Below are 24,718 nucleotides of genomic sequence, written 5' to 3'. Positions count from 1 at the left end.
TTGGTAAACGCCAGAGAAGACCCCAGTCATGGAACTGCCTCATGAGGATTGTGTTCATTGACCACGACACATAATAACCACCTATGTTAACCTCCTATCTTACTGAGTTTAGACAACCAAAATGACTGGTCACGTGTACTGTACTCCATATAATAACTAGTTGGATTGTTAAAAAAAACATTGATACTAATGTGTTTTTTTGACAGGATAAACATTTTCAAAATATAAGCCAATACCCTAAAAGCATTGACTAGTAATTGTCCTATATTAGATACAATACAGATGTAAGCCATTTTTCAAATTGTAACTGAAAAGGGTACAAATATCTAAATACTTTTATAACTTGCAGTAGTGCCCAGCTTGTAGTACCATTGTATCCATCAGAGATGCTGGAGACTGTAGTTTGTCGTGGTACAGCCATCAGCCTTTCCATCAGCCCCGGGTCCCGGAGTCCGAGTCCTGACCGCGGAATGACGAAATCGGACCACTCTCTGACCTCTGACCCCTTCACTCTCTCCAGGATTGTCGAAAGTAGCAAATGATCGCGATAGAAACAGAGAACTAGTTCTAGCCATGCGCCGCTGGCTGTGTTTCTAGCCGACGCGGCTGTGAAAATAACCAACTTGGCTGATTAGGTTTCTGAAAAAGGCTCCAAATCATTTATTGGGGAAAATGTAGCAAAAACTCATCGGAAAATCATTATTGCCGCATGAAAGAGCTAACAAAACATGATGTAAAGAAAAGTCTTTAAAAAGCTAAATCGAATTGCGGACTATACGCTTAGCATTGAATATAATAAAATATAAATAACAAACAAGCAAAGAAGTCCGGCTAACCAAGGGGGCTATGCTTTGTAAAGACGAGCTAGGTGCTATTTCAGGTTAATCAGATATAGATATAAACAAAAATGATTATTAACAAAATAGCCTAATATGTTGAAAAAAAAACTAATTTCCTTATTTGACAGGAATAAATTAAATAAAATGGCATATTCATTACATAACAAACTAAACAAGCAATGAGAAGGTCTATTAATATGGAGATTCTATTTTTGCCTTGAATAAAACATCACAACGAATAATGTATTTTATTTTATTGAATAATGATGAACGTATCATATCACATCAGTTACAGCAAGTTCACATCAGTTATTTAATGACTTCAGAAAAATTAATAATAAGTTACCAAGATGGAGCAGTTCCAGTAGATGTGAGGCCAAATGTGGGTACTCACATCTGCAGAGTTACTAGTCTACCATCTGTAGAGACTTTGACACGATAGCTGCTATTGATAGAACGAATTGCCTACCTCAATTGTGATGAAATATTACTAATATAAATTATTAATAACAGTGATAATGCAGTTCCAGGAGATGTGAGGCTCCAGTCAGATCTGCAGAGAAACGCCACACTGATTAAGATCCTTGTGTACAATGTACTACTACTATCTGTGGTGACTTCAGCACGATAACTACAATTGATAGTACAAACATAGTGATGTTGCAGTTTCAGGAGATGTGAGGCCAGATGTGGGGCTCCAGTCAGATCTGCAGAGCTACTACTATCTGTGGTCACTTCAGCTCTATGACTACAATTGATAGTACAACCATAGTGATGATGCAGTTCCAGGAGATGTGAGGCCAGATATGGGGTTCCAGTCAGATCTGCAGAGCTACTACTATCTGTAGTCACTTCAGCTCTATGACTACAATTGATAGTACAACCATAGTGATGATGCAGTTTCAGGAGAGATACCTACAATTGATAGTACAACCATAGGGATGATGCAGTTCCAGGAGATGTGAGGCCAGATGTGGGGCTCCAGTCAGATACGCAGAGCGACTACTATCTGTGGTGAATTCAGCACGATAACTACAATTGATAGTACAACCATAGTGATGATGCAATTTCAGGAGATGTGAGGCCAGATGTGGGACTCCAGTCAGATCTGCAGAGCTACTACTCTGTGGTAACGTCACAACGATAACTACAATTGATAGTACAACCATAGTAATGATGCAGTTCCAGGAGATGTGAGGCCAGATGTGGGGCTCCAGTCAGATACGCAGAGCGACTACTATCTGTGGTGAATTCAGCACGATAACTACAATTGATAGTACAACCTTAGTGATGATGCAGTTCCAGGAGATGTGAGGCCAGATGTGGGGTTTCGGTCAGATACGCAGAGCGACTACTATCTGTGGTGACTTCAGCACGATAACTACAACTGATAGTACAACCATAGTGATGATACTCTTCCAGGAGATGTGAGGCCAGATGTGGGGCTCCAGTCAGATCTGCAGAGCTACTACTATCTGTGATGACTTCAGCTCGATAACTACAACTGATAGTACAACCATAGTGATGATGCAGTTCCAGGAGATGTGAGGCAAGATGTGGGCTCCTGTCAGATACGCAGAGCGACTACTATCTGTGATGACTTCAGCACGATAACTACAATTGATAGTACAGCCATAGTAATGATGCAGTTCCAGGAGATGTGAGGCCAGATGTGGGGCTCCAGTCAGATCTGCAGAGCTACTACTATCTGTGGTGACTTCAGCACCATAAATACAATTGATAGTACAACTATAGTGATGATGCAGTTCCAGGAGATGTGAGGCCAGATGTGGGGCCAGATGTGGGGCTCCTATCAGATCTGCAGAGCTACTACTATCTGTAGTGATTTCAGCACCTTAAATACAATTGATAGTACAACCATAGTGATGATGCAGTTCCAGGAGATGTGAGGCCAGATGTGGGGCTCCAGTCAGATCTGCAGAGCTACTACTATCTGTAGTGATTTCAGCACCTTAAATACAATTGATAGTACAACCATAGTGATGATGCAGTTCCAGGAGATGTGAGGCCAGATGTGGGGCTCCAGTCAGATCTGCAGAGCGACTACTATCTGTGGTGAATTCAGCACGATAACTACAATTGATAGTACAACCATAGTGATGATGCAGTTCCAGGAGATGTGAGGCCAGATGTGGGCTCCTGTTAGATCTGCAGAGCTACTACTATCTGTGGTGACTTCAGCAACGATAACAACAATTATTAACAGTACAACCTCAGTGATCATGCAGTTCCAAGAGATGTGAGGCCAGATGTGGGGCTCGAGTCAGATACGCAGAGCTACTACTATCCGTGGTGACTTCAGCACGATACATACAATTGCTAGTACAACCATAGTGATGATGCAGTTGCAATAGATGTGAGGCTCCAGTCAGATATGCAGAGTTACTACTATCTGTAGTGATTTCAGCACCTTAAATACAATTGATAGTACAACCATAGTGATGATACTCTTCCAGGAGATGTGAGGCCAGATGTGGGGCTCCAGTCAGATACGCAGAGCGACTACTATCTGTGGTGAATTCAGCACGATAACTACAATTGATAGTACAACCATAGTGATGATGCAGTTCCAGGAGATGTGAGGCCAGATGTGGGCTCCTGTTAGATCTGCAGAGCTACTACTATCTGTGGTGACTTCAGCAACGATAACAACAATTATTAACAGTACAACCTCAGTGATCATGCAGTTCCAAGAGATGTGAGGCCAGATGTGGGGCTCGAGTCAGATACGCAGAGCTACTACTATCCGTGGTGACTTCAGCACGATACATACAATTGCTAGTACAACCATAGTGATGATGCAGTTGCAATAGATGTGAGGCTCCAGTCAGATCTGCAGAGCTACTACTATCTGTAGTGATTTCAGCACCTTAAATACAATTGATAGTACAACCATAGTGATGATACTCTTCCAGGAGATGTGAGGCCAGATGTGGGGCTCCAGTCAGATACGCAGAGCGACTACTATCTGTGGTGAATTAAGCACGATAACTATAATTGATAGTACAACCATAGTGATGATGCAGTTCCAGGAGATGTGAGGCAAGATGTGGGCTCCTGTCAGATACGCAGAGCGACTACTATCTGTGATGACTTCAGCACGATAACTACAATTGATAGTACAGTCATAGTAATGATGCAGTTCCAGGAGATGTGAGGCCAGATGTGGGGCTCCAGTCAGATCTGCAGAGCTACTACTATCTGTGGTGACTTCAGCACCATAAATACAATTGATAGTACAACTATAGTGATGATGCAGTTCCAGGAGATGTGAGGCCAGATGTGGGGCCAGATGTGGGGCTCCTATCAGATCTGCAGAGCTACTACTATCTGTAGTGATTTCAGCACCTTAAATACAATTGATAGTACAACCATAGTGATGATGCAGTTCCAGGAGATGTGAGGCCAGATGTGGGGCTCCAGTCAGATCTGCAGAGCTACTACTATCTGTAGTGATTTCAGCACCTTAAATACAATTGATAGTACAACCATAGTGATGATGCAGTTCCAGGAGATGTGAGGCCAGATGTGGGGCTCCAGTCAGATCTGCAGAGCTACTACTATCTGTAGTGATTTCAGCACTATAAAAACAATTGATAGTACAACCATAGTGATGATGCAGTTCCAGGAGATGTGAGGCCAGATGTGGGGCTCCTGTCAGATCTGCAGAGCTACTACTATCTGTGGTGACTTCAGCAAGATAACTACAACTGATAGTACAACTATAGTGATGATGCAGTTCCAGGAGATGTGAGGCCAGATGTGGGCTCCTGTTAGATCTGCAGAGCTACTACTATCTGTGGTGACTTCAGCAACGATAACAACAATTATTAACAGTACAACCTCAGTGATCATGCAGTTCCAAGAGATGTGAGGCCAGATGTGGGGCTCGAGTCAGATCTGCAGAGCTACTACTATCCGTGGTGACTTCAGCACGATACATACAATTGCTAGTACAACCATAGTGATGATGCAGTTGCAATAGATGTGAGGCTCCAGTCAGATATGCAGAGTTACTACTATCTGGGGTGACTTCAGCACGATAACTACAATTGATGGTACAACCATAGTGATGATGCAGTTTCAGGAGATGTGAGGCCAGATGTGGGGCTCCAGTCAGATCTGCAGAGCTACTACTATCCGTGGTGACTTCACCACGATAACTACAATTGATGGTACAACCATAGTGATGATGCAGTTTCAGGAGATGTGAGGCCAGATGTGGGGCTCTAGTCAGATCTGCAGAGCTACTACTATCCGTGGTGACTTCACCACGATAACTACAATTGATGGTACAACCATAGTGATGATGCAGTTCCAGGAGATGTGAGGCCAGATGTGGGGCTAGAGTCAGATCTGCAGAGCTACAGCCATCTGTGTTGAGTTCAGCACGATAACTACAATTTATGGTACAACCATATTGATGATGCAGTTCCGTGAGGCCAGTTGTTGGGGCTCCAGTCAGATCCGCAGAGCTACTACTATCTGTGGCCACTTCAGCTCTATGACTACAATTGATAGTACAACCATAGTGATGATGCAGTTCCAGGAGATTTGAGGCCAGATGTGGGGTTCCAGTCAGATCTGCAGAGCTACTACTATCTGTGGTCACTTCAGCTCTATGACTACAATTGATAGTACAACCATAGTGATGATGCAGTTCCAGGAGATGTGAGGCCAGACGTGGAGTTCCAGTCAGATCTGCAGAGCTACTACTATCTGTGGTCATTTCAGCTCTATGACTACAATTGATAGTACAACCATAGTGATGATGCAGTTCCAGGAGATTTGAGGCCAGATGTGGGGTTCCAGTCAGATCTGCAGAGCTACTACTATCTGTGATGACTTCAGCACGATAAGAACAACTGATAGAACAACAACCATAGTGATGATGCAGTTCCAGGAGATGTGAGGCCAGATGTGGGGCTCTGGTCAGATCTGCAGAGCTACTACTATCTGTGATGACTTCAGCACGATAAGAACAACTGATAGAACAACAACCATAGTGATGATGCAGTTCCAGGAGATGTGAGGCCAGATGTGGGGCTCTAGTCATATTTGCAGAGCTACTACTATCTGTGGTGACTTCAGCACGATAAGAATAATTGATAGAACAACAACCATAGTGATGATGCAGTTCCAGGAGATGTGAGGCCAGATGTGGGGCTCCAGTCAGATATGCAGAGCTACTACTATCTGTGATGACTTCAGCACGATAAGAACAACTGATAGAACAACAACCATAGTGATGATGCAGTTCCAGGAGATGTGAGGCCAGATGTGGGGCTCTAGTCATATTTGCAGAGCTACTACTATCTGTGGTGACTTCAGCACGATAAGAATAACTGATAGAACAACAACCATAGTGATGATGCAGTTCCAGGAGATGTGAGGCCAGATGTGGGGCTCTGGTCAGATCTGTATAGCTACTACTATCTGTGGTGACTTCAGCACGATAAGAACAACTGATAGAACAACAACCATAGTGATGATGCAGTTCCAGGAGATGTGAGGCCAGATGTGGGGCTCTGGTCAGATCTGTATAGCTACTACTATCTGTGGTGACTTCTGAACGATACCTACAATTGATAAAACAACTATAGTGATGTGTTCCAGGGACAGTTCCAGGACATGTGAGGCCAGATGGAACAAAAAATAGCGATTAGTTGTAAAATTGTTATTCTGAAACTATATTTTAACTATATTTTACAGGGCTGGTGGCAAACAAAGCCGTTGTGCAAGCATGGTGTTTGTGTCGGAGTTGCCGGTCTGTCGATGGTGCGAGACCCGAGGCCGGAAGCCGACATGCCGCCTGCACACGTCCGAGCTGCGCACGCAATATTCTGGTGGCCTGGTACATACTGTGACTGTGCTAACTGTTTTACTTTTGAATAAGTGTATGTGATCAAATGATTGTGATTCTCTTCAAGCATCTTATACTTGAATAAGACAACAGGCTTTATACTCCTCAATCCATCCCAACACGCTTGGTAGTACACAGGCCAAACAGTAATACACATACCAAATGGCAAAAAGACTGTGCTGCTCTAGTGGCTTCCACAAATACTATTGGGCATAGGGAGCTCTAGGTAGGATGATAAGTATTCCAGTATGTGTCAATAATATTCCTAAGCAGCGTATTAGTTAAGAATTCTAGTTACAATTCCCAAAACATAGATAATTTACGACTTCTTTAACACTGTACCTTCCCTTATTTTTGAAAATCCGTAATTGTTTGCCTGCTTCAGAAAATATCTTCCCCAAGTACTACATTACACCACAGAGTTTTCCGCTTTGTCCTATTTTTCGGTATTTTTTATTTTTTTTCTGACTGTCTTTTTTATTAGAAGGTTATGGCATCGTGAATCATCAACTATTTAGCATAAAACTATATTTTTCATTTCAACTACGGTTGTATCACTGTTATGAAAATACCTATTGACATCCGACATCAATAAATGGCGTAAAGGTCTTCATTTCGAGCATTTTCCACCTTTCAAATATGCTAGACTGTGTATTGTACTTGAACGATTTTCCTATTTCTTACTGCTTTGGGTCCTTCCTCACTGATCACCTTTTGAAAGTAGGCTTAAACTAGAGAGCAGATTACTCAGTGGCTGCTGATGAAATTATTTTGCCCAATAATCAGTGTCCATCAGTAACATAACAGATCATACCACGCTGATTGACTAATTTACAGATAATTAAAGGGTTCAGCCAGTGTGACAAGGTGATCAATGACGTGCACCTTGAGGATGTTGAGGAGTAAAAACTTATAAATAAACATGGTATTTTTCAAGAGCGAATTTCAGTGATAACTATTTTGCAAATTTACTAAAGTCATAACTAAACTGGAAAAATCCTATCAGTATAATTCAATGATTTAATTTCAAACTATTAATGCGAGTCTTTGCATTACCGTAAATAGTGCTTTCAGTGTGCGAAGAAGTGTTCGGAGCCGGCCCGAAGCGAAACATCACGTACATCAAGTGCCCTCTTCCACAAGCACAAAGCACAACCTTTGGCATGTCAAGTACACGCATATGGTACATGTCTTCAAGTTCTATGCCCTCATTGCTGACCTCATTACCACTGTATTCAACCCATTGTATACTATTATTATTTTATTAGATTTATTTCAACTTTATTACGAAACTGTTTCATAATATTTTGGACCATCTCAACAAATGATGACGGATAATGAAACGTTTTAAAACTAACATATAACTTTACAAAGGAACAATTTGATGTTGTTTTGCTATATCCAAGCGAAGGGAACAGAAGAAATGAATAAATTAAAACAAAAGTATCCATACAGCTAGGTTGCCTACCAATCGTGTCCATTTAAAAGTTAAAGGAAAAGGTAGCCTACATTACACACGAAAAATTCTGAAAAATGTATTACAACGAAGATGATGGTCAGCCTGTACGAAATTCACCTTTATATAGTTTGTTATACTAAGTGGCTGTGGTGTTGTAGTGCTGTAGTCTGTAGACAGATGTCCAGGTGTTCACCCACCTTGTATATTGATCTATCATTGACAGGTGCGCGCCATGCAGGTACCACCGTCTGCTGTCTGCTCCTCATACTTTACCAAGCTCTTTGTTGCCCTACCAAAACCAATCTTGTACTACTCTAACTTGACCTATGCAGATTATAGAGTATATTTAACTCTATGAGACTGTAAGGCCTGTACTCGCCTTTAGTTGTTGGTTCTCTTGCAAATATGATTGTATAATTCCAAATTACGCATGTTTGGTATCAATGTACCTGGTAAAAACTTGTGTAGGCTATAAATACCTTGTTAAAATGTTTTTGATAAGACCAATGTGAATTGGTATAATTGGTGTATTTTAAAATTGATATGCAAGTCAAATTGTTATTCAAAAAATATAGCTTAATAAATTGAAATCAATACACTTAATATCATTGTACAATACACTAGCTATCATGCATTAGAGTGCCTAGCCCAGATATGTTATCTGTTCTCAATTATTCTTGTGAACTCCAATAATATTTTTTAATTGGTCCCACCACAAACTCTAAAATTTCCATTGATCTCCCCTACAGTCACAGTCTGTTAAGGGGCCGTATTTCAAGGTAATGGGCATTATTATCAACTAGCTGTACCCGCGGGCTTTGCCCCGTTTAACTTCATAAGTATTCGCATGGCTCATTCACGTCCTGGTTGAAGTTCGTTCGCTACGCTCACTCACCTTTAGGTAGGAGCTCGTTCGCTGCGCTCACTTGACTTCAGGTTAGCTCGTTCGCTACGCTAACTCGCCTCCAGATTGAAGTTTGTTCGCTACGTTCACTCACATTTTGGTTGGAAATTAGCTGTTTTCATAAATTAAAAAAAAATAATAGTGCTGCACCCTGTTGGTAATCCTTGTAACTTTTATGCTATTGAACATCATAGAACAGAACCAACTTGTTTAATTGAAACAGCTGTTAAGATTCATTAATTCTTTTTAAATATGAAAAACCATAAGGTTAACATGGGAAACTACAGAGCCACTGGGGCGGAGCCCGAAAGGATTTTTGGGATAATAATATGCTTTTTCACCACACTATGATGTTTTTGGCTGTATTACATACGTTAATTGGTGGCTGAAAGTTACGTTTTGCTGGCCATGCCAGCTGTCGCCAATTTGGGGACCGAGCAGGTTTTTACAGGCCGGGGCCGCAAAATCAGCTGTCCGCTTACTTACTTAGAACATGAATGCGTTTTAAATACACAATCAAAATCCATACCATTGCAATATAGAATTGTGTTATTGTCACCGTTGCCTAGCAACTATTTCTTTATATTTTTGCTGATTCCTCAAATTATTTCTAAAGTTGTAGTTGTGTGCATTATTATAGTGGTGAATAGTGGTAATAGGGTATAGTGTGGTGAAAAATAGCGTTCGTACCACGGACCGAAATGGTTTTGCAGCTCTCGATCGTTTAAGTTCTCGACTTCGTCTCGAACTTAAAAACTATCTCGAGCCGGCAAAACCTCATTTTCGGCCCTTGGTACGAAATATACTATAATGTTAATCGGGAATGTGAGCTATCATCATGCCAAATTTCAGCCCAATCCGTCCAGTGGTTTATGCGTGATTGAGCAACAAACACACACACAAACTCACAAACTTTCAGATTTATAATATTAGTAAGAAGATTATCAATTATCAATCATTGAGATGGGGACGCCACCTAGTTGCGTATTTTAACCCAAATATGAGTGAAGGATGAGTGTAGAATGGTGTATGATGACCTGTGTAGCTTTGTTACTGACTAAGATCAGCTGTTTCATTAGTCAGGATCATTTATTTAATGATCAGGAACAGCTATTATGAGAGGACATATATTAACTTTTTGAGTAGTCTTTGTTGTTTTAGGCACGGTTTCTGTTATGGTACTCTATAAAATATATATAAAAATGACAATAAGAATTATTGAATTATTATCATTACGAAAATTTATTTTCTAAATTAACACATAACCTAATCTACTACTGACCCTGTTAATAATATGTCCTTAAACACAAACACACCAAATACGGATATGATCACCAACGTCACACTAATTGTTACTTTAGTTGAAAGACTTGGGCTATAAACTATTGAAAGGATTGATCGGGCTGTAATTGCATAACGTCAAGGTCAGGTTAAGGTTGAGAAGCTTACTATTACCTATTCCACTTCGTGCTTGTACCTATAGTAGTGAGTGATAACTCATGATGCACTATGGGCGTACAACTACTCCTATTGTAATGGATGGGTGCAGCTGATGGTATGGAGCAATATGTACCCACGCTGGTGTTTTACTTTCAATGCCGTCAAAATGTCATCTGTTCGCGGTGTAGTCTAATTGGAAATGCTACATAAAGCTAGAGGCTTTTCTAAACCTATCGAATAAATAATATTTATATTTTAATAATTAAACTAGAGGACCCATGCTGCTAAAAATATAATATCCAAGAACTAATCAAATTTATGATTTTTGATGAGTAATACCATTGACTATACACCTCTACTAGAGGTGTATAGTCAATGGTAATACCGTATCTTGATACTGATTCGAACGATCAATAGCTCAATTTAAAGCCTGTAATTTAATGATTATTTTGATTCTAAAACATATATGAACAATACTGAAGCTATTGATTTTTAGTCATAGAAAACCCTTATGAAAAATAATGTTTATGTTGGTTGTTCTCCTTGCGTTTGATTGAAACTCGTCCGATTTGAATAACTAATACAGTAGCTTAAATGAAAGCTGGTATTTCACTGAAGGTTCTTAGACCAAAATATAATATAGGATTGTATAATTATAACAGGTGAAATACATCTTAAATTGAAGTAAGAATTCGAAAATTAATCAAATTATGTTTTTCGGTCAAATAATACAGTAGGTAAATATATGCCGATGCCTTTACTTCGATGGCCGATGCTTGATGTGAAATCTGTGCGTTTATGCCTTTAATTTAAGACCTCAATCATGAAAATCGGTCGGGTTTTATAAGATTTGTGGCACACGTCCAACATAGTATCCATTGTACTGTTCCATGACTTACTAGATAAATCTTTTGGCGTCCCTTGGGCACCTAGAGATTAATTGGTGCTTCCTACCAGATAGTTTACTTATTTTTGTACGGATCTGTATAGCATGGCTAGTTTTCATTTGTCATATGTCATGTTTTGTGTCATGTTTTAGTTGTCATTTGTAATTTGTACCAGTTGTTGAGGCTAAAGATTGTCTGGTTACAGAGGTTACAATTTGAAAATTGATCATGAGTGTGGCGTTGATCTTTCCAGTATTTTGTAACTCTTTAATAATGTATTCAAAACCCCGGTAAAGTACGAAAATTCCAACTTTAAAAAAATATTTTAGGTTTTTTTTGGGTAGGTTGTATGGAATTTATGGAAAATTATTATGACCTTTTAGGGAAAATCATTGTTTGTCAATTAACACGTAATTTACAACTTCGTCCATGATAAATTAATAGTGGGAAGTACTTTGGGTTGTCCATTTAAACAAATTAGGTGCAGTATTTACTGAAACCCCGTTACATAATTTTAGTTACAGGGTGCTATATTTGAGTAAAATACTGGTTTACTTAAGTATATCCAATCTATGTCGAAGGTTTGGCCTTGTGACTTATTGATGTTGGTACAAAAAGGCAGTCTGTTTTGAAAGTAGTGATAAGCTTATAGGCCAGTTTAAGCTTGAATTTGGATTATCTTGTCCGTGGTAAACAATTATACATCAAAGTGCTGGAGGTTCTCCTTCGGTTTAAATTAAGTCACCGGTGATTTTATCTGTGGTCGGTTGTATATACAGAAATTAAATTTGAGCTATCGACGTTGTGATTATTATATCTTTCTAGCACAAGCATGTCATCTAAAGTGCATAAATTAATTGTGCATATGGATTTTATGATAAAACTGTGGCTAAACCTAACATCGTAAAGCCCCACGTTTTAAACCACTATTTTTTGTTGTATCCATAGCAAATTTCGGTTCCTGTTTAAGTGTCTAGTTGTATAGTAGGCAATTTTTTTATTATGAAGATAATTTTAAGTAATATTATTTTATTTGTGATTTAACGTAATAATATGTGTTCAAATTATGAAAACTCCACCACTTTTCCCGCCGTCATGGAATACAGACACAGACCTTTGAACCCTCTCACGTCAATCTACGACTTACCAGACATCCACAATTTTGACGCAAGGAACCGCCTTACAAAATTAAATGTATACATTCAACGATGATTAACTGTTTTCATACAATAAATGACTAAATTTAGATAAAAAAAAAAAATACTCCAAGTGTAGAATAATAGCAGAAGCTGACGATACACTCATGTCGTGTAGCGAGAGTACATCCCAAGCCATTGTTGTGGCTCGTGTGAAGTGAAAACAGCCGCACATGATACAACAATGGCTGGGCGACTGGAGAAACTTGGTCAGCTGATGCTGGGAGCAGGCTCTGTATCAGCTGATCTTTGGTCACGTGATCGTAGTATCCCCCCCCTCCACTACACCCATTCATGCAGAAACGTTGCGTAACCAGCAGAGATGAGATGTTGCAGGCGCCCACGGCTCAGACCTTCCAATTGACCTTTAGTCACGGCATTTAATGACTGAACTCCGCCCCTCTTAGTCTTTAGGTATCTACTTCTAGCACGTATAGTATAAAGCATAGCTATCCGAATGAAAAATGTGTAGAGAATTTTCCCTACAGGGAAGTTAAACTATTTCAAGACCTAGACCCGTGATCGATTTACTTTTTCCATTTTGATGTCTCCAAAGACCAAAAACAAAATTTGTTATACATTTTTTTATATGTATATAAAGCTATTTATTTAGTCCTTGAAAACGATAAGTCGAACAGTTTTGATCCGATTTCAGTGAATTTCCGATACAGGGTAAAGAACCTTAACAACCTTAACCTTAACTGTGCCGCCATTGGTATCTCATAAAATAAAGAACATAAACTTTTCCACCACGCCAAATGTGATTTCCACTTTTAAAAAGATAAAAAAATTTAATTCTTATTTTTATGCTTAAGTTCTCTATTCAAATTTGTCCTCTAAATCTTATAGTTTATGTATGCCAATGGCGATACAGTTGTTTTGGTGTATATGGTAATAAGCCGATGTTGTACCCTTAATGGTGTTGGAGAAAATAAAAAAAAAAAACTGTACATATGACATTCCTACGTTATTCTAACGGAGAATAGGTAAAATACTGTAGTCTGCCTGATTTTTTATATATTTTTATCAAAATAGGAAAATTTATTTATCTAATACTAAGCTATTGACGGTTAACCAAAAGCTCCTCTTTGTAGCATGAAACCTCAGTCAGTTAAGCCTTATGCTATTTAAGTGGGAAATAAATTTGACATGTTTAAGAAAATATAAAAAAAATCCAATAAGGTAAATATAAATTCGCTTTGCAGGTTTGCTACGGCGGGGGTATTTTAATTAAACACAACTTGTTGACCATCGACCTTTAGTCGCGATATCTCATGACTGTCCTCCCCTTTAGTCTCTAGGTATCCATCAGCACGTCATGTCTCACACGGCACAGCTATCTCTAAACCAAAACTGTGTTTTTTTAATTAATCGCGATGCAGACCTGCTTGTTGACCAAGGGACCTTTGCGATGGCCTTTACCACGGAGTTTATTGATCCAACATCAGCCATTCACCTTTACAGCATGGGTTCTGACTTACTGTACGGGGCTGAATAATTTACAATCAGATTTTGGTTAAATTTATTTAAAAAAAACTTCCATGTTCTTAGGTATATAATAAAAATACGGTCACCAAAAACGACTAGTCAGAATAAATCAAAAATAATATTTTTGATTTATGCTACTAATAAGTTACAAAATGAACATTTTCAACCAAAGACAATGAAATCGATTGAGTTAATGTTAAGTTAATGTTAACTAATTAACCCATTACTGACAGGTCTAATAAAAAAGAAATATATTGGAGAAATAGTCTTTTTTATTGTTTAATTTGCACCCAAAATAGTTTTCAATCTTATATTAATAATCACTACAATTAAACTATCTTTATTGATTCAGTAGAATGAAGTGAAAAGCGTTATACATACTTTAAAAATCTATATTAAAACAAAGACCCGAGTACGAAAGGGAACTCAAATTACCTTAAGTAAAGCAGTTAGCTTCTTCAACTTCTTCGATTATCTTCGACTTGTAAAATGCTCTTAGCTAAAAACAATTACGGTCTTTTTATTTTAAGACCTTCGTGACTCGCCTACTTCAATATTAGTGCAGAAGAAAACTTCCCTTGTAAAGTGTGTATATCTTGTTTATAATACAGGTGCAAAGTAATATATTTTTAAACTAATTTAATTAGATATCATGAGGGTTATCGGTATCCTTACAAATGTTAAATTACACACCATGTGGCAATATGGATGGCAATTAAATATAGAAATCATTACAGCAGCATGAAAACGTAACGTAGCGACTAAAACTCTATTTGCTACCTAATTTTTTGTTGCTGGCCAAGTTTATGGGTCATAACAGTTGCTATAGCTCACAATAAGTCATTCCATTAGTTGGAATTGGTAAAAAAGATTGTGTATTCGACAGAAATCAGTAATTTAGATCAGCACAATCTGTCGGTGGCTCACATCAACTAAAACGATTTTGGTAAAATAGTGGCTACAAATTTAACATGGGGATGGAATGTCTGATATATTACAGTGTAAACATAATAGTTTTCTATAATATTCTTGAACATTATGACCATGTTTTGCCAAGTAATTATGTCCATACAAAGTCAAATATCACCTATTGTCAATGTCAATCGCAAACTTTGTACATTATTGAACATGACTCATACCTTTCAACAAGGCTGTTACCAGAAACCCCGACTCTACCAATACAATAAGTGACACAAGGTGGGGGGGGGGGACAGCAAGTCATGCACTAGTTAGTTATATCGATAGCTATGTTATATCAATACTCGACCATGGATAGCTGTGGTTGGGACTCCCACACACACGTGCTACTGAATACTAAATAACAAACCCTTTTGACGAGAAGAGGACTGAGGATATATGGATGTATGTGGTATACAATGAGCAGAGCGACTAACAATCATTAGTGTTACAATTGTATACGTTAGTACCTACAACTCATCTGTAGTCAAATGTGATAGAAATATTGTAACTAGTGAAATTGCTTTTAGCCAATGCAAGTAAACTCGACCTTCCTTAATAATCTGTCCCTGTAAAATAATGATCCTGCTTGATGAAACAGCTGATCTTAGTCAATAACAAAGCAACACAGTCTCACAACTGTAATGGTTGGCTCTACTGACTATTGTCATTTTAGTTTATTATCATGTGTTAATTGTTTTTGTTTACTTGGAGTTGATTGATACTAATAAAATACTTTTACCTAGATTATTCTATCATGATCAATTCTGATTTAATGGGTTTAATACATGGCGCAGTCGGTATTTGCATAGTTTGGGAATTAATATACTGACACTGAAATTTAACTTTTTTACCTATACAAACATTTCAACAACTTTTGTGGTATCTACCATTATCAAAAAAGTTTATCATGGCTCATACACAAGTAAGAATGCCTGAACCTTTTTCCTTCCAACCAGCGGAATGGTCACCATGGAAAACACGTTTCGAAAGATTTAGAACAATTAGTGATTTGGATCAATCATCTGAAGAAAAACAAGTGAGTACACTCATATATGCAATGGGCCCAAAATCAGAAGAAATATTCTCATCCTTCAAAATGACCAACGAAGAAACAAAGTATAAAACAGTCATGGACAAATTTGATGGGCACTTCAATCCAAAGAAGAATATTATTTATGAAAGAGCCAAATTTCTACGTAGAAAACAAGGACTAACAGAAACTGCAGAAGATTTTGTGACAGATTTATATTCTCTTGCTCGTACCTGTGAATGGGGAACGCTTGAAGATGAAATGTTATTAATGGTCATTATTATTGGTATGCGTGATCAAGATTTGAGTGATAAACTACAATTAGAAAATAAAGTTACATTGGAATCTGCAATAACTTCACTTCGCAAATCAGAAGAATTGAAACGACAAAAAGAAGAATTGACCCTCCCATCAATCGAAGCTGTAAATAAAAATCAACGTGCTAGATATGATAATGCAATACATTCATCCAAAAGAGAAAATAGGGATCAAGGGAGATTAACGTATTCAAGCTCAAATGTCAAGAGCTATCCCAACTCTTGTATTTGGTGTGGTTCAACCCCTTCTCATCGAAGAGGTCTGTGTCCAGCAAAAGATCGCAAATGTTCTAGGTGCAAGCGAAATGGCCACTTTTCACACTGTTGTCTTCAAAACAATGTTCGAGAAATAGACTTGGATCGTTCAGATGACTTTACCCAAATCGCTAATGAACCAGACCCATCGAAAAAATTCATTGGGTGTGTGTATTCTAGTAAAACAAAAAATGATCCCTGGACAATAAATGTAAGACTTAATGAAGACACTGTCAAGTTCAAAATCGACACAGGAGCTGACGTGACAGTAATACCATCCAACATAAAGCTAAGCAAAAAAATTGCAGTCCAGCCTACCCAGAGAACTTTAAGTGCGGCTGGAGGATCGCCTCTTTCTGTTCTTGGCACAATCACTGCAAAACTCTCTTACAAAGGACAATCGTGTATGGAAAAAATGTATGTGGCTGACAAATGCACAACACCACTACTTGGCAAACCAGCAATAGAAAAACTAAAAATAATACCGGTTATTCGTGAGGTATCGAAAACTAATTTCAACAAATCTGCTAATGATTGGATCAAAAACTTTCCTGACCTTTTCAGTGGTCTAGGAAAAATGAAGGGGAGCTACGAAATTGAACTTAAAAATGATGCAAAACCTTATGCGATATCAGTTCCTCGACGGATTCCAGTACCTCTTTGGGAAAAAACAAAGAAGGAGATTGAAAATATGGTGAATATGGACGTTATAACACCCGTTGATCACGCTACTTCTTGGTGCGCACCTATGGTCGTGGTGCCTAAGAAAGATAGAACTCAGGTTCGAATATGTGTGGACCTTACTATGCTTAATAAGAATGTGTTTCGACAAACTCATCCTATTTGGGGCATTGATTATACGATGGCTCGAATAAAAGATGCCAAAGTCTTTTCCAAACTGGATGCCAACCATGGGTTTTGGCAAATAGCTCTTGCAGAAGAATCTCAAGATCTCACCACGTTTTTAACTCCTTGGGGCCGATACAAATTCAAAGTTCTTCCATTTGGTATCACAAGTGCTCCCGAGTATTTCCAGAAACGAATTCAAGAAACCTTAGGATCTCAACGAAACTGTTTAGCTCACATCGATGACATACTTGTATGGGGTTCCAGTCAAGAGGAACATGACTTGATCTTAAATGAAGTTTTAAAGAAACTCAGAAATGCTGGAATTACATTGAATAAAGACAAATGTGTATTTTCTCAGCCAGAAGTACAATTCTTAGGACATCACCTTTCATCCCGAGGGGTTCAAATCAGCCATGAAAGAGTCAAAGCCATTCTTGAGATGAAACCTCCATCTGATCTAAAAGAAGTACAACGCTTCTTAGGAATGATTAATTTTTGTGGTAAATACATACCAAATCGATCAGAAATACTAAAACCAATCCATGATCTACTTAAAGAGAAAAATGAATGGTTTTGGGGAGAACAACAACAGCATGCGTTTGAAAGTATAAAAAAACTTCTGACCTCAGCACCCCAACTAGCATTTTACGACCCTCGCTTACCAACTCTTGTGTCAGCAGACGCTTCTTCTTATGGTCTCGGCGGATTGCTTCTTCAGAAACATCATGATGGTAAATTCAGACCTGTTTCTTACATTTCAAGGTCACTTACAGAAGCTGAAAAATCATATTCAAATATTGAACGTGAAGCCCTGGCAATCACATGGGCTTGTGACAAGCTCAGAGACTATATAATTGGTCGAGAGATTGTAATTGAAACGGATCACAAGCCACTTGTAAAAATCTTATCATCTAAGAATTTGGATGACATTACACCTCGCTTACAGCGAATGAGGCTTCGCATGATGAGATACTCATATTCAGTGACATATACGCCTGGAAAACACCTTGCACCAGCAGACTGTCTTTCAAGATGCCCCATTCCAAGCAAGGAAACATATGACATGGAAGAAGAAATTGAAGCTTTTGTTCAAAATGTGGTTGAAAACATACCTACGACTGATGAAAACATAAACAGGTTACGGGAAGCTCAGCAAGCAGATCCCATCTTCAGAAAGATTGCAGTATACTGTCATACTGGATGGCCAGAAAAATCACAACTTCCATCTCAACTAGTCCCCTACTTCTCGGTTAAAGATGAGATATCACTGATGGACAACTTACTTTTACGCAATTCTAGAATAATAGTACCATCAAGTCTTTGTCAAGAAATGCTTCATAGAATACACGTCGGTCATCTAGGAGCCACCAAATGTCGAGAAAAGGCTAGATTCAGTTTATGGTGGCCAGGAATGGCATCGGATATAAATATGATGGTAGCTTCATGCCCAACATGCATTAAACACAGAGAAAATCGAAATGAGCCGCTCATTCCTTCCGAGTTTCCAAAACGTCCATGGGAAAAGGCAGCAATGGATTTGTTCAAGCTTAATGGCAAATGGTTCATTGTTATAACAGATCAGTTCTCGAGATATTTTGAGATTGCAACTCTACAATCGCTCACTGCATCTGAAGTTATTGAGAAATGCAAGTCAACGTTTTCTCGCCACGGTATTCCTGAAGTTTTATACTCAGATAGTGGAACGCAGTTTGGCATCACTAGTGCAGAATTCAGAAAATTTGCCAAAGAGTACAACTTTTTATGCAAAACAAGCAGTCCTCAGTTTCATCAGAGCAATGGCTCAGCCGAAGCAGCTGTAAAAATTGCAAAAGCTGTTCTAAAGAAGAACAAAGGAGATCCATATTTAGCTTTGTTGTCTTACAGGAACTCTCCACTGGCCAACGGTTACAGTCCAGCACAGTTATTATACGGACGCAGACTACGGGACAATTTGCCTACCTTACCATGTCATCTGGAGAACAAGCCAGACTTCAGTCATCTCCGAGAGAAGGAGAATCATTATAGACAAAATTACAAACGAAATTACGATCGACGACATGGTGCTCGACCCTTATCAGATATGAACCCAGGAACCAAAGTTTGGATATCTGATTTGAAACGTGAAGGAAAAGTCGTAGAAAAGTTAAACTCACCACGATCTTATAAAGTACTGACGGACAAAGGAACCATAGTTCGAAGAAACCGGTTTCACTTACAACCAATGCCAAACATTCAAAAGGAAAGTTACCACAACCATCAAGCATCAACAAATAGTCAGAAGGATCATTGCCACAACCATCAACCATCAACAAGTAGTCAGAAGGATCATCGATCTGAGGAAGACAACGGTATGTGCTTAACAAACTTTTCAACAGATAACCGTAACAGTCAACCATTAACAAGAGGTCCGATGGATCATCATGAAGACATGCCAAACTTTTCAACGGTTCCTCCAAACACCTCTGGAATGTCTTCTGCTAACATAACAACCCGATCAAGACGACTTATAAAACCTCCCCAGAAACTCAACCTTTAAAGAGGGAGATGTAATGGTTGGCTCTACTGACTATTGTCATTTTAGATTATTATCATGTGTTAATTGTTTTTGTTTACTTGGAGTTGATTGATACTAATAAAATACTTTTACCTAGATTATTCTATCATGATCAATTCTGATTTAATGGGTTTAATACAACAACATTCTACACTCATCCTCCACTCATAATTGGGTTCAAACACGCAAAAAGGTGAGGTCACCATCTCAAACTCAAACAATTGATAATTGATGATTGGTACTTCAAAACAAACATCGAAAGTATAGCAAATAACTAAAAATGCAATACAACATGAATTGAAATAAAAAACGAATACGTAATATTATAAATAATGTCGACTGAGAATTATTAGTTCTAGTTTATTCATTGGTCCTATAATCCGCAAAACTAATATCAATTCAAATTTCCTTAACAATAAGTTTTTTATTAGGAAAATGCCTTAGCATAAAAGACATATAATGCCGGGAAATCCTGTTGTGTAACTTATATTACGAAGTAATGGCGGCGGAAATGACCTTCAGGTAAACTGTCGCTTGAATATGTCCGCGCCTTGATCATATTGTGACATAAAACAATGGCTTAGATAGCGAAAAGCTTTGTTGATAGCAATTCCTAGTATTCGACCTGTTCCTCAATTCTTCATATTTTGTGCAATAAACATTATTGTGATCTTACCAAAAAAGTTCAAAGTTTTATGTATTTTATAACATATACAAATAATGATAAATGCTACAGCCTGAAGATGGTGCCACACAGGTGCCGAAACTAGTTTTTTCTACAACAACATTTGGATTGCCTAATTGCAGGTATTTGAACCTTTTTAAATATTATTTGGCAATCCAGAGGCTAACTTCCACAATGAACAAATAATGAAGTGGACGCATTACAAGATTCATAATTTTTGCCTACTGATAGAATGTTATTAAATACAAAACACAATTAATGGCGTGTCGTGTTCATAATAAAACTAGGTTTTCATTATATTCGTAAAATATTTTTTTTAAGACCACTTTATGTGTCTAAACATATAAAAGTCAAAGCCCCTACTTAATTATTCATCACTAATTCTCAAACTTCCAGACTAACTAGATGGCTGAAATTTGGTACCGGTATACTATTTCATTAGGAATTAAAAAAACTAAGTAGTTTTTATTCTCATCTGACTTTCGGCCCCCCCAGTGGCTTAATTGAGATCCCCGACTAAACTTTTTTAAATTACCACTTTTTGTTAAATTACTGAATAAAGAGAACTTTATTTTCGTATTGCTGTCTTTCGCTTTATTAAACTGGTATTCAAACCCTATGAAAGAACACCTTTTTTAATTACTGGTTTGAACTTCTTCGTTCAAAGGGGTACGCATAGATACCTAAATATTTTCAATGATTTTTTTGAGTTGTAAGTAATCGGTAGGTAAGTGTAGGTGTGTATGAGGTGGTGCCACCTGGCGGTTAGTGTCAGAAGTGTTGTTATAGATTAGCTCGCCAGGTGGCAGGTGGGGTGGCGTGGTGACGTCGGGACGCGCATGTCTCGGTCTCAGTCAGAGTCGAGACATCAACCCTTACACACGCACTCACGGCACGCTCAGCACCCCCAGTCGCCGGTTCTGCGACTTCCTACCGTACAAACTCCTTCCTCTCCTCCGTTCCTCCGTTCCTCGGTCCTCTGTCCTCGGCTCCGTGTACCGTAACGCCGTGGCTGCCCGCACCGCGACGGCTATTGTTACTCCTCCTCCCCCCTCCCTCTCCCCCCCTTTATTTCCTGTTCCGGTCCCATTGTCCGCGGTGCGTGACGTGACGTCAGCCGTCAGTTGTAGCGCGGCCGCCGACTAGTCTAGTTCAGATGTCGGTGCACACGACGATGGTGTGAATTGCGCTCTCTGTCGTTAGTGTTTTATCTCTTCTTTTCGCTATACTTTTCAAAGTGATTTTTTTGTTCGCGATCGGGAGTTTATCCGATATCTCCGCGGCGTAAAAATAAAAGTGAACAGTGACTTGACAAGAAAGACCGAATCGTGGATACCCTCAGTTTAAAGCGGGTGAGGACTTCAATCGGAGGAGCGGTTACAGTGACCCCTCCGCCTTCAACCCCTGGGTCCCCCGCCTTCAAGCGCCGCAACACCATGAACATCCAGGCCGACAACTCCGTGGCACTGTGCCAGAGCATGGACTCCGTCAACACGGCTACTGGCGAGGAAGAGGTACTTCACCACTCACTCACCACATAATTAGGCTTATTACAAATAAAATACCCGTAGAAACCTTTGATGATAAATTAAACTTGTACTAACTTATTTTATAGTATATGGTTAATTTATATGATTACTGTAAATCGTGTTATTCCTCCGACTCAAACACATCACAGGGGAAGTTGAAATGTACGTTTTCTACTTGAGAAGCCAACTGAATTAACAAGCGCCAAAGTTATGGTTAAACATGTAGATAGCGCAGGTGAATGAGAGGCATGAACACATGGCTTGCTCGCAAACAATGCTCGGTACAGTCTCGTCACCTCACTCATGTACCTGACTGTACTTTATCTGATAAGCCACGTAATTTACTGATGAAAAAAATTAAGCTAATTGCTGAAAATTTTGAAAGATTTTCACAAAGATAACTTTTCAAACTAGAATGGAATAATTGCGGTTAATTCCTTTCGTTCTTCTGTAAATTCATTTTGATGTCAATAAAAGTAGGTTATTATATCAATACAAATTGGGTAGCCTACTATATTTGAATATTTTAAGGAAAAGGTAGTTCTCGTGCTGGAATTGTACAAAGGAGCGACAAAGGCAAATTGTTCATCAAAGTAATTATTTTGCTTGAATTAATAAAAAAAATTATAAATAAAACGTAGTCGCATGCATAATATAAATATTAAAATCCTGTAGGCCTTCAGCAAAAGTTAATCTGCTGTCATGATAACATTATTTAAAAAAATTAAGAAAAGTCCGTTTTTGGTAATTGGTACCATTTACCTAAGAAAATTCATTTCTTTGGTGTTAACTACTAACAATAATTTTTTATATATTTGTAGTTTATAATTTATATTTTTGCTTCTTGATAAACCTTTCTTAAACCCCTAGCAACCGCCACCTCAGCAGGGCCCTGTATGTATTGGTAGGAATAGTTAAAAATGCACTAGGCCTACCTGAAATTATGGTAGTTTTGTTTAACTTTATCATAACAATCGATTTGTGTTATACAGTATATCGACTTTTTACTTTTTACTAAAATACTTTTCTGTTTTGCAACTTATTCCTAATTGTAGGATAGCCTATATGAATAAGATGTAATTTTGGGAATTTTAATGAAAGATAATATTAAACAATTTTACTCGAGTCGATTACCTGTTCACCGCTGACGTCGGAGTGCCACGAAAGTATAGCAATATGTATCCACCATAAAATCTAGTTATTTCGAAATCATGATGTCATCTAGATTTTCTCAAGTGTGGGGTGGATAACACATTTCTGGAGAAGGGAATGGATTTCAGCTTTGATCGTGAAGGATAACATTTTTACATTAACTACTCTTTTACAAATCTATAAAACAAAGTTTCCTATTTCACATGGCTGGCCCTAAATTCAAACACAATTTTCAATTTGCTGTGCAGTCTTTATCCACTGTACTAGTAAATATTGATCAGTTTAATTTAACTGTAACATTTTCATTATAGATTTTGCTTTAAGTTATTCTGTATAATGCAAGTAATGTGCACCGAGTTCCCGTATATTCCACTTACATTTTTATTAATTTAAATTTTAGACTCATTAAAACTAAATTGCAAAAAGTGAGTGTAGGGGTCCTAGCCACCGGTCGTAAATTCAGGGGCCACATTTATATAATCCAACCTAACCTAACCAAACTTCTATATGCGGATTAGGGACAGAGGTGGCCGGTTCTCCGTTTCCCCAAAAGTATGAATGTTTTTTTTTCAATCAGAAAGATTTTTCGTATTATTAATATCGAGTTTGTGGCAAAAAGAAAATACATTGAAACCAATACGTCAAAATTATGCAATCCACTCAAAATAAGAGGATTTAATTGACTGTATGAAACTAAAACAAAATCCTCGCTAATGATTTTACGAACACTTGAAACGGTAAAATTTGCCCGCGGCCATTACGGTTGTCAAAGTGCTATTTACATTATCGGATGGTTTAATTGATAATAATCAGTTGTCAGTGTAAAGCTGTTATCCTCATGTTTATTTACCGATGTGAGGGATGGTCTGGTGATGTGTGTGTGGGGGGGGGGGGTGTAGGGGGGGCTGGTCTTGGTTTGCGTAACGTTCTGAACTGTAACTGGATTCGTTTAAACCGATAGATCGCCCAACCCTCCACTCTATAGTTAGTCTCGTGTATTTCTTGTATGTAAATTAAACAAAGCTAAATGTGTTAAGAATTTTGTAACCAAAGGAATTTAGGGTTGTTATTTAAGGTACTAAATCAAATTTATTAATTTTTTTCAGTTACAGAGATTTGTTAGGTTGGTAAAATTTTAACTTTAGTCAATATTAACTTACTTAAATGAGAAGGCACAACAAAAACCTGTATCTAAACATATCTGAGAGTTTCTTGTGAAATAGGAAAATAATGAAAACCGTTCAATAAACGAATGAGAACATAACTTGTTGGCATAGCAAGCATTGGGAA

At 38.2% G+C, this 24,718-nt stretch overlaps 2 protein-coding genes across 4 annotated transcripts in view; both read left to right on the top strand.

Moving 5' to 3' along the window:
* The first annotated feature begins 16,114 nt into the window (after window positions 1–16,114).
* LOC129001934 (uncharacterized protein K02A2.6-like) lies at window positions 16,115–20,044 on the top strand. Its single transcript, XM_054429378.1, has one exon. It carries the CDS (start codon window positions 16,115–16,117, stop codon window positions 20,042–20,044), a length of 3,930 nt encoding a protein of 1,309 aa, XP_054285353.1.
* A 1,517-nt stretch (window positions 20,045–21,561) lies between these two features.
* LOC128988159 (protein couch potato-like) overlaps window positions 21,562–24,718 on the top strand; it is a 262,004-nt gene continuing 258,847 nt past the window's right edge. Inside the window, exon 1 of one of the 3 annotated variants that reach the window (XM_054409401.1) lies at window positions 21,562–22,261. In XM_054409401.1, the coding sequence (XP_054265376.1) occupies window positions 22,184–22,261 (78 nt within the window). In that variant the 5' untranslated portion in view covers window positions 21,562–22,183. The remainder of the gene's footprint in view (window positions 22,262–24,718) is intronic. The other 2 variants (XM_054409393.1, XM_054409409.1) reach the window with 2 other exon arrangements.

The sequence above is a fragment of the Macrosteles quadrilineatus genome, unplaced genomic scaffold (genome assembly GCF_028750875.1).
Source record: "Macrosteles quadrilineatus isolate MER2022 unplaced genomic scaffold, UCM_ALF_1.0 Scaffold_1__1_contigs__length_201487025, whole genome shotgun sequence".
Taxonomy (NCBI): Eukaryota; Metazoa; Arthropoda; class Insecta; order Hemiptera; family Cicadellidae; genus Macrosteles; species Macrosteles quadrilineatus.
The sequence above is the reverse complement of the archived record's forward strand: the minus strand, read 5'-3'. Positions and strand labels throughout refer to the sequence as shown.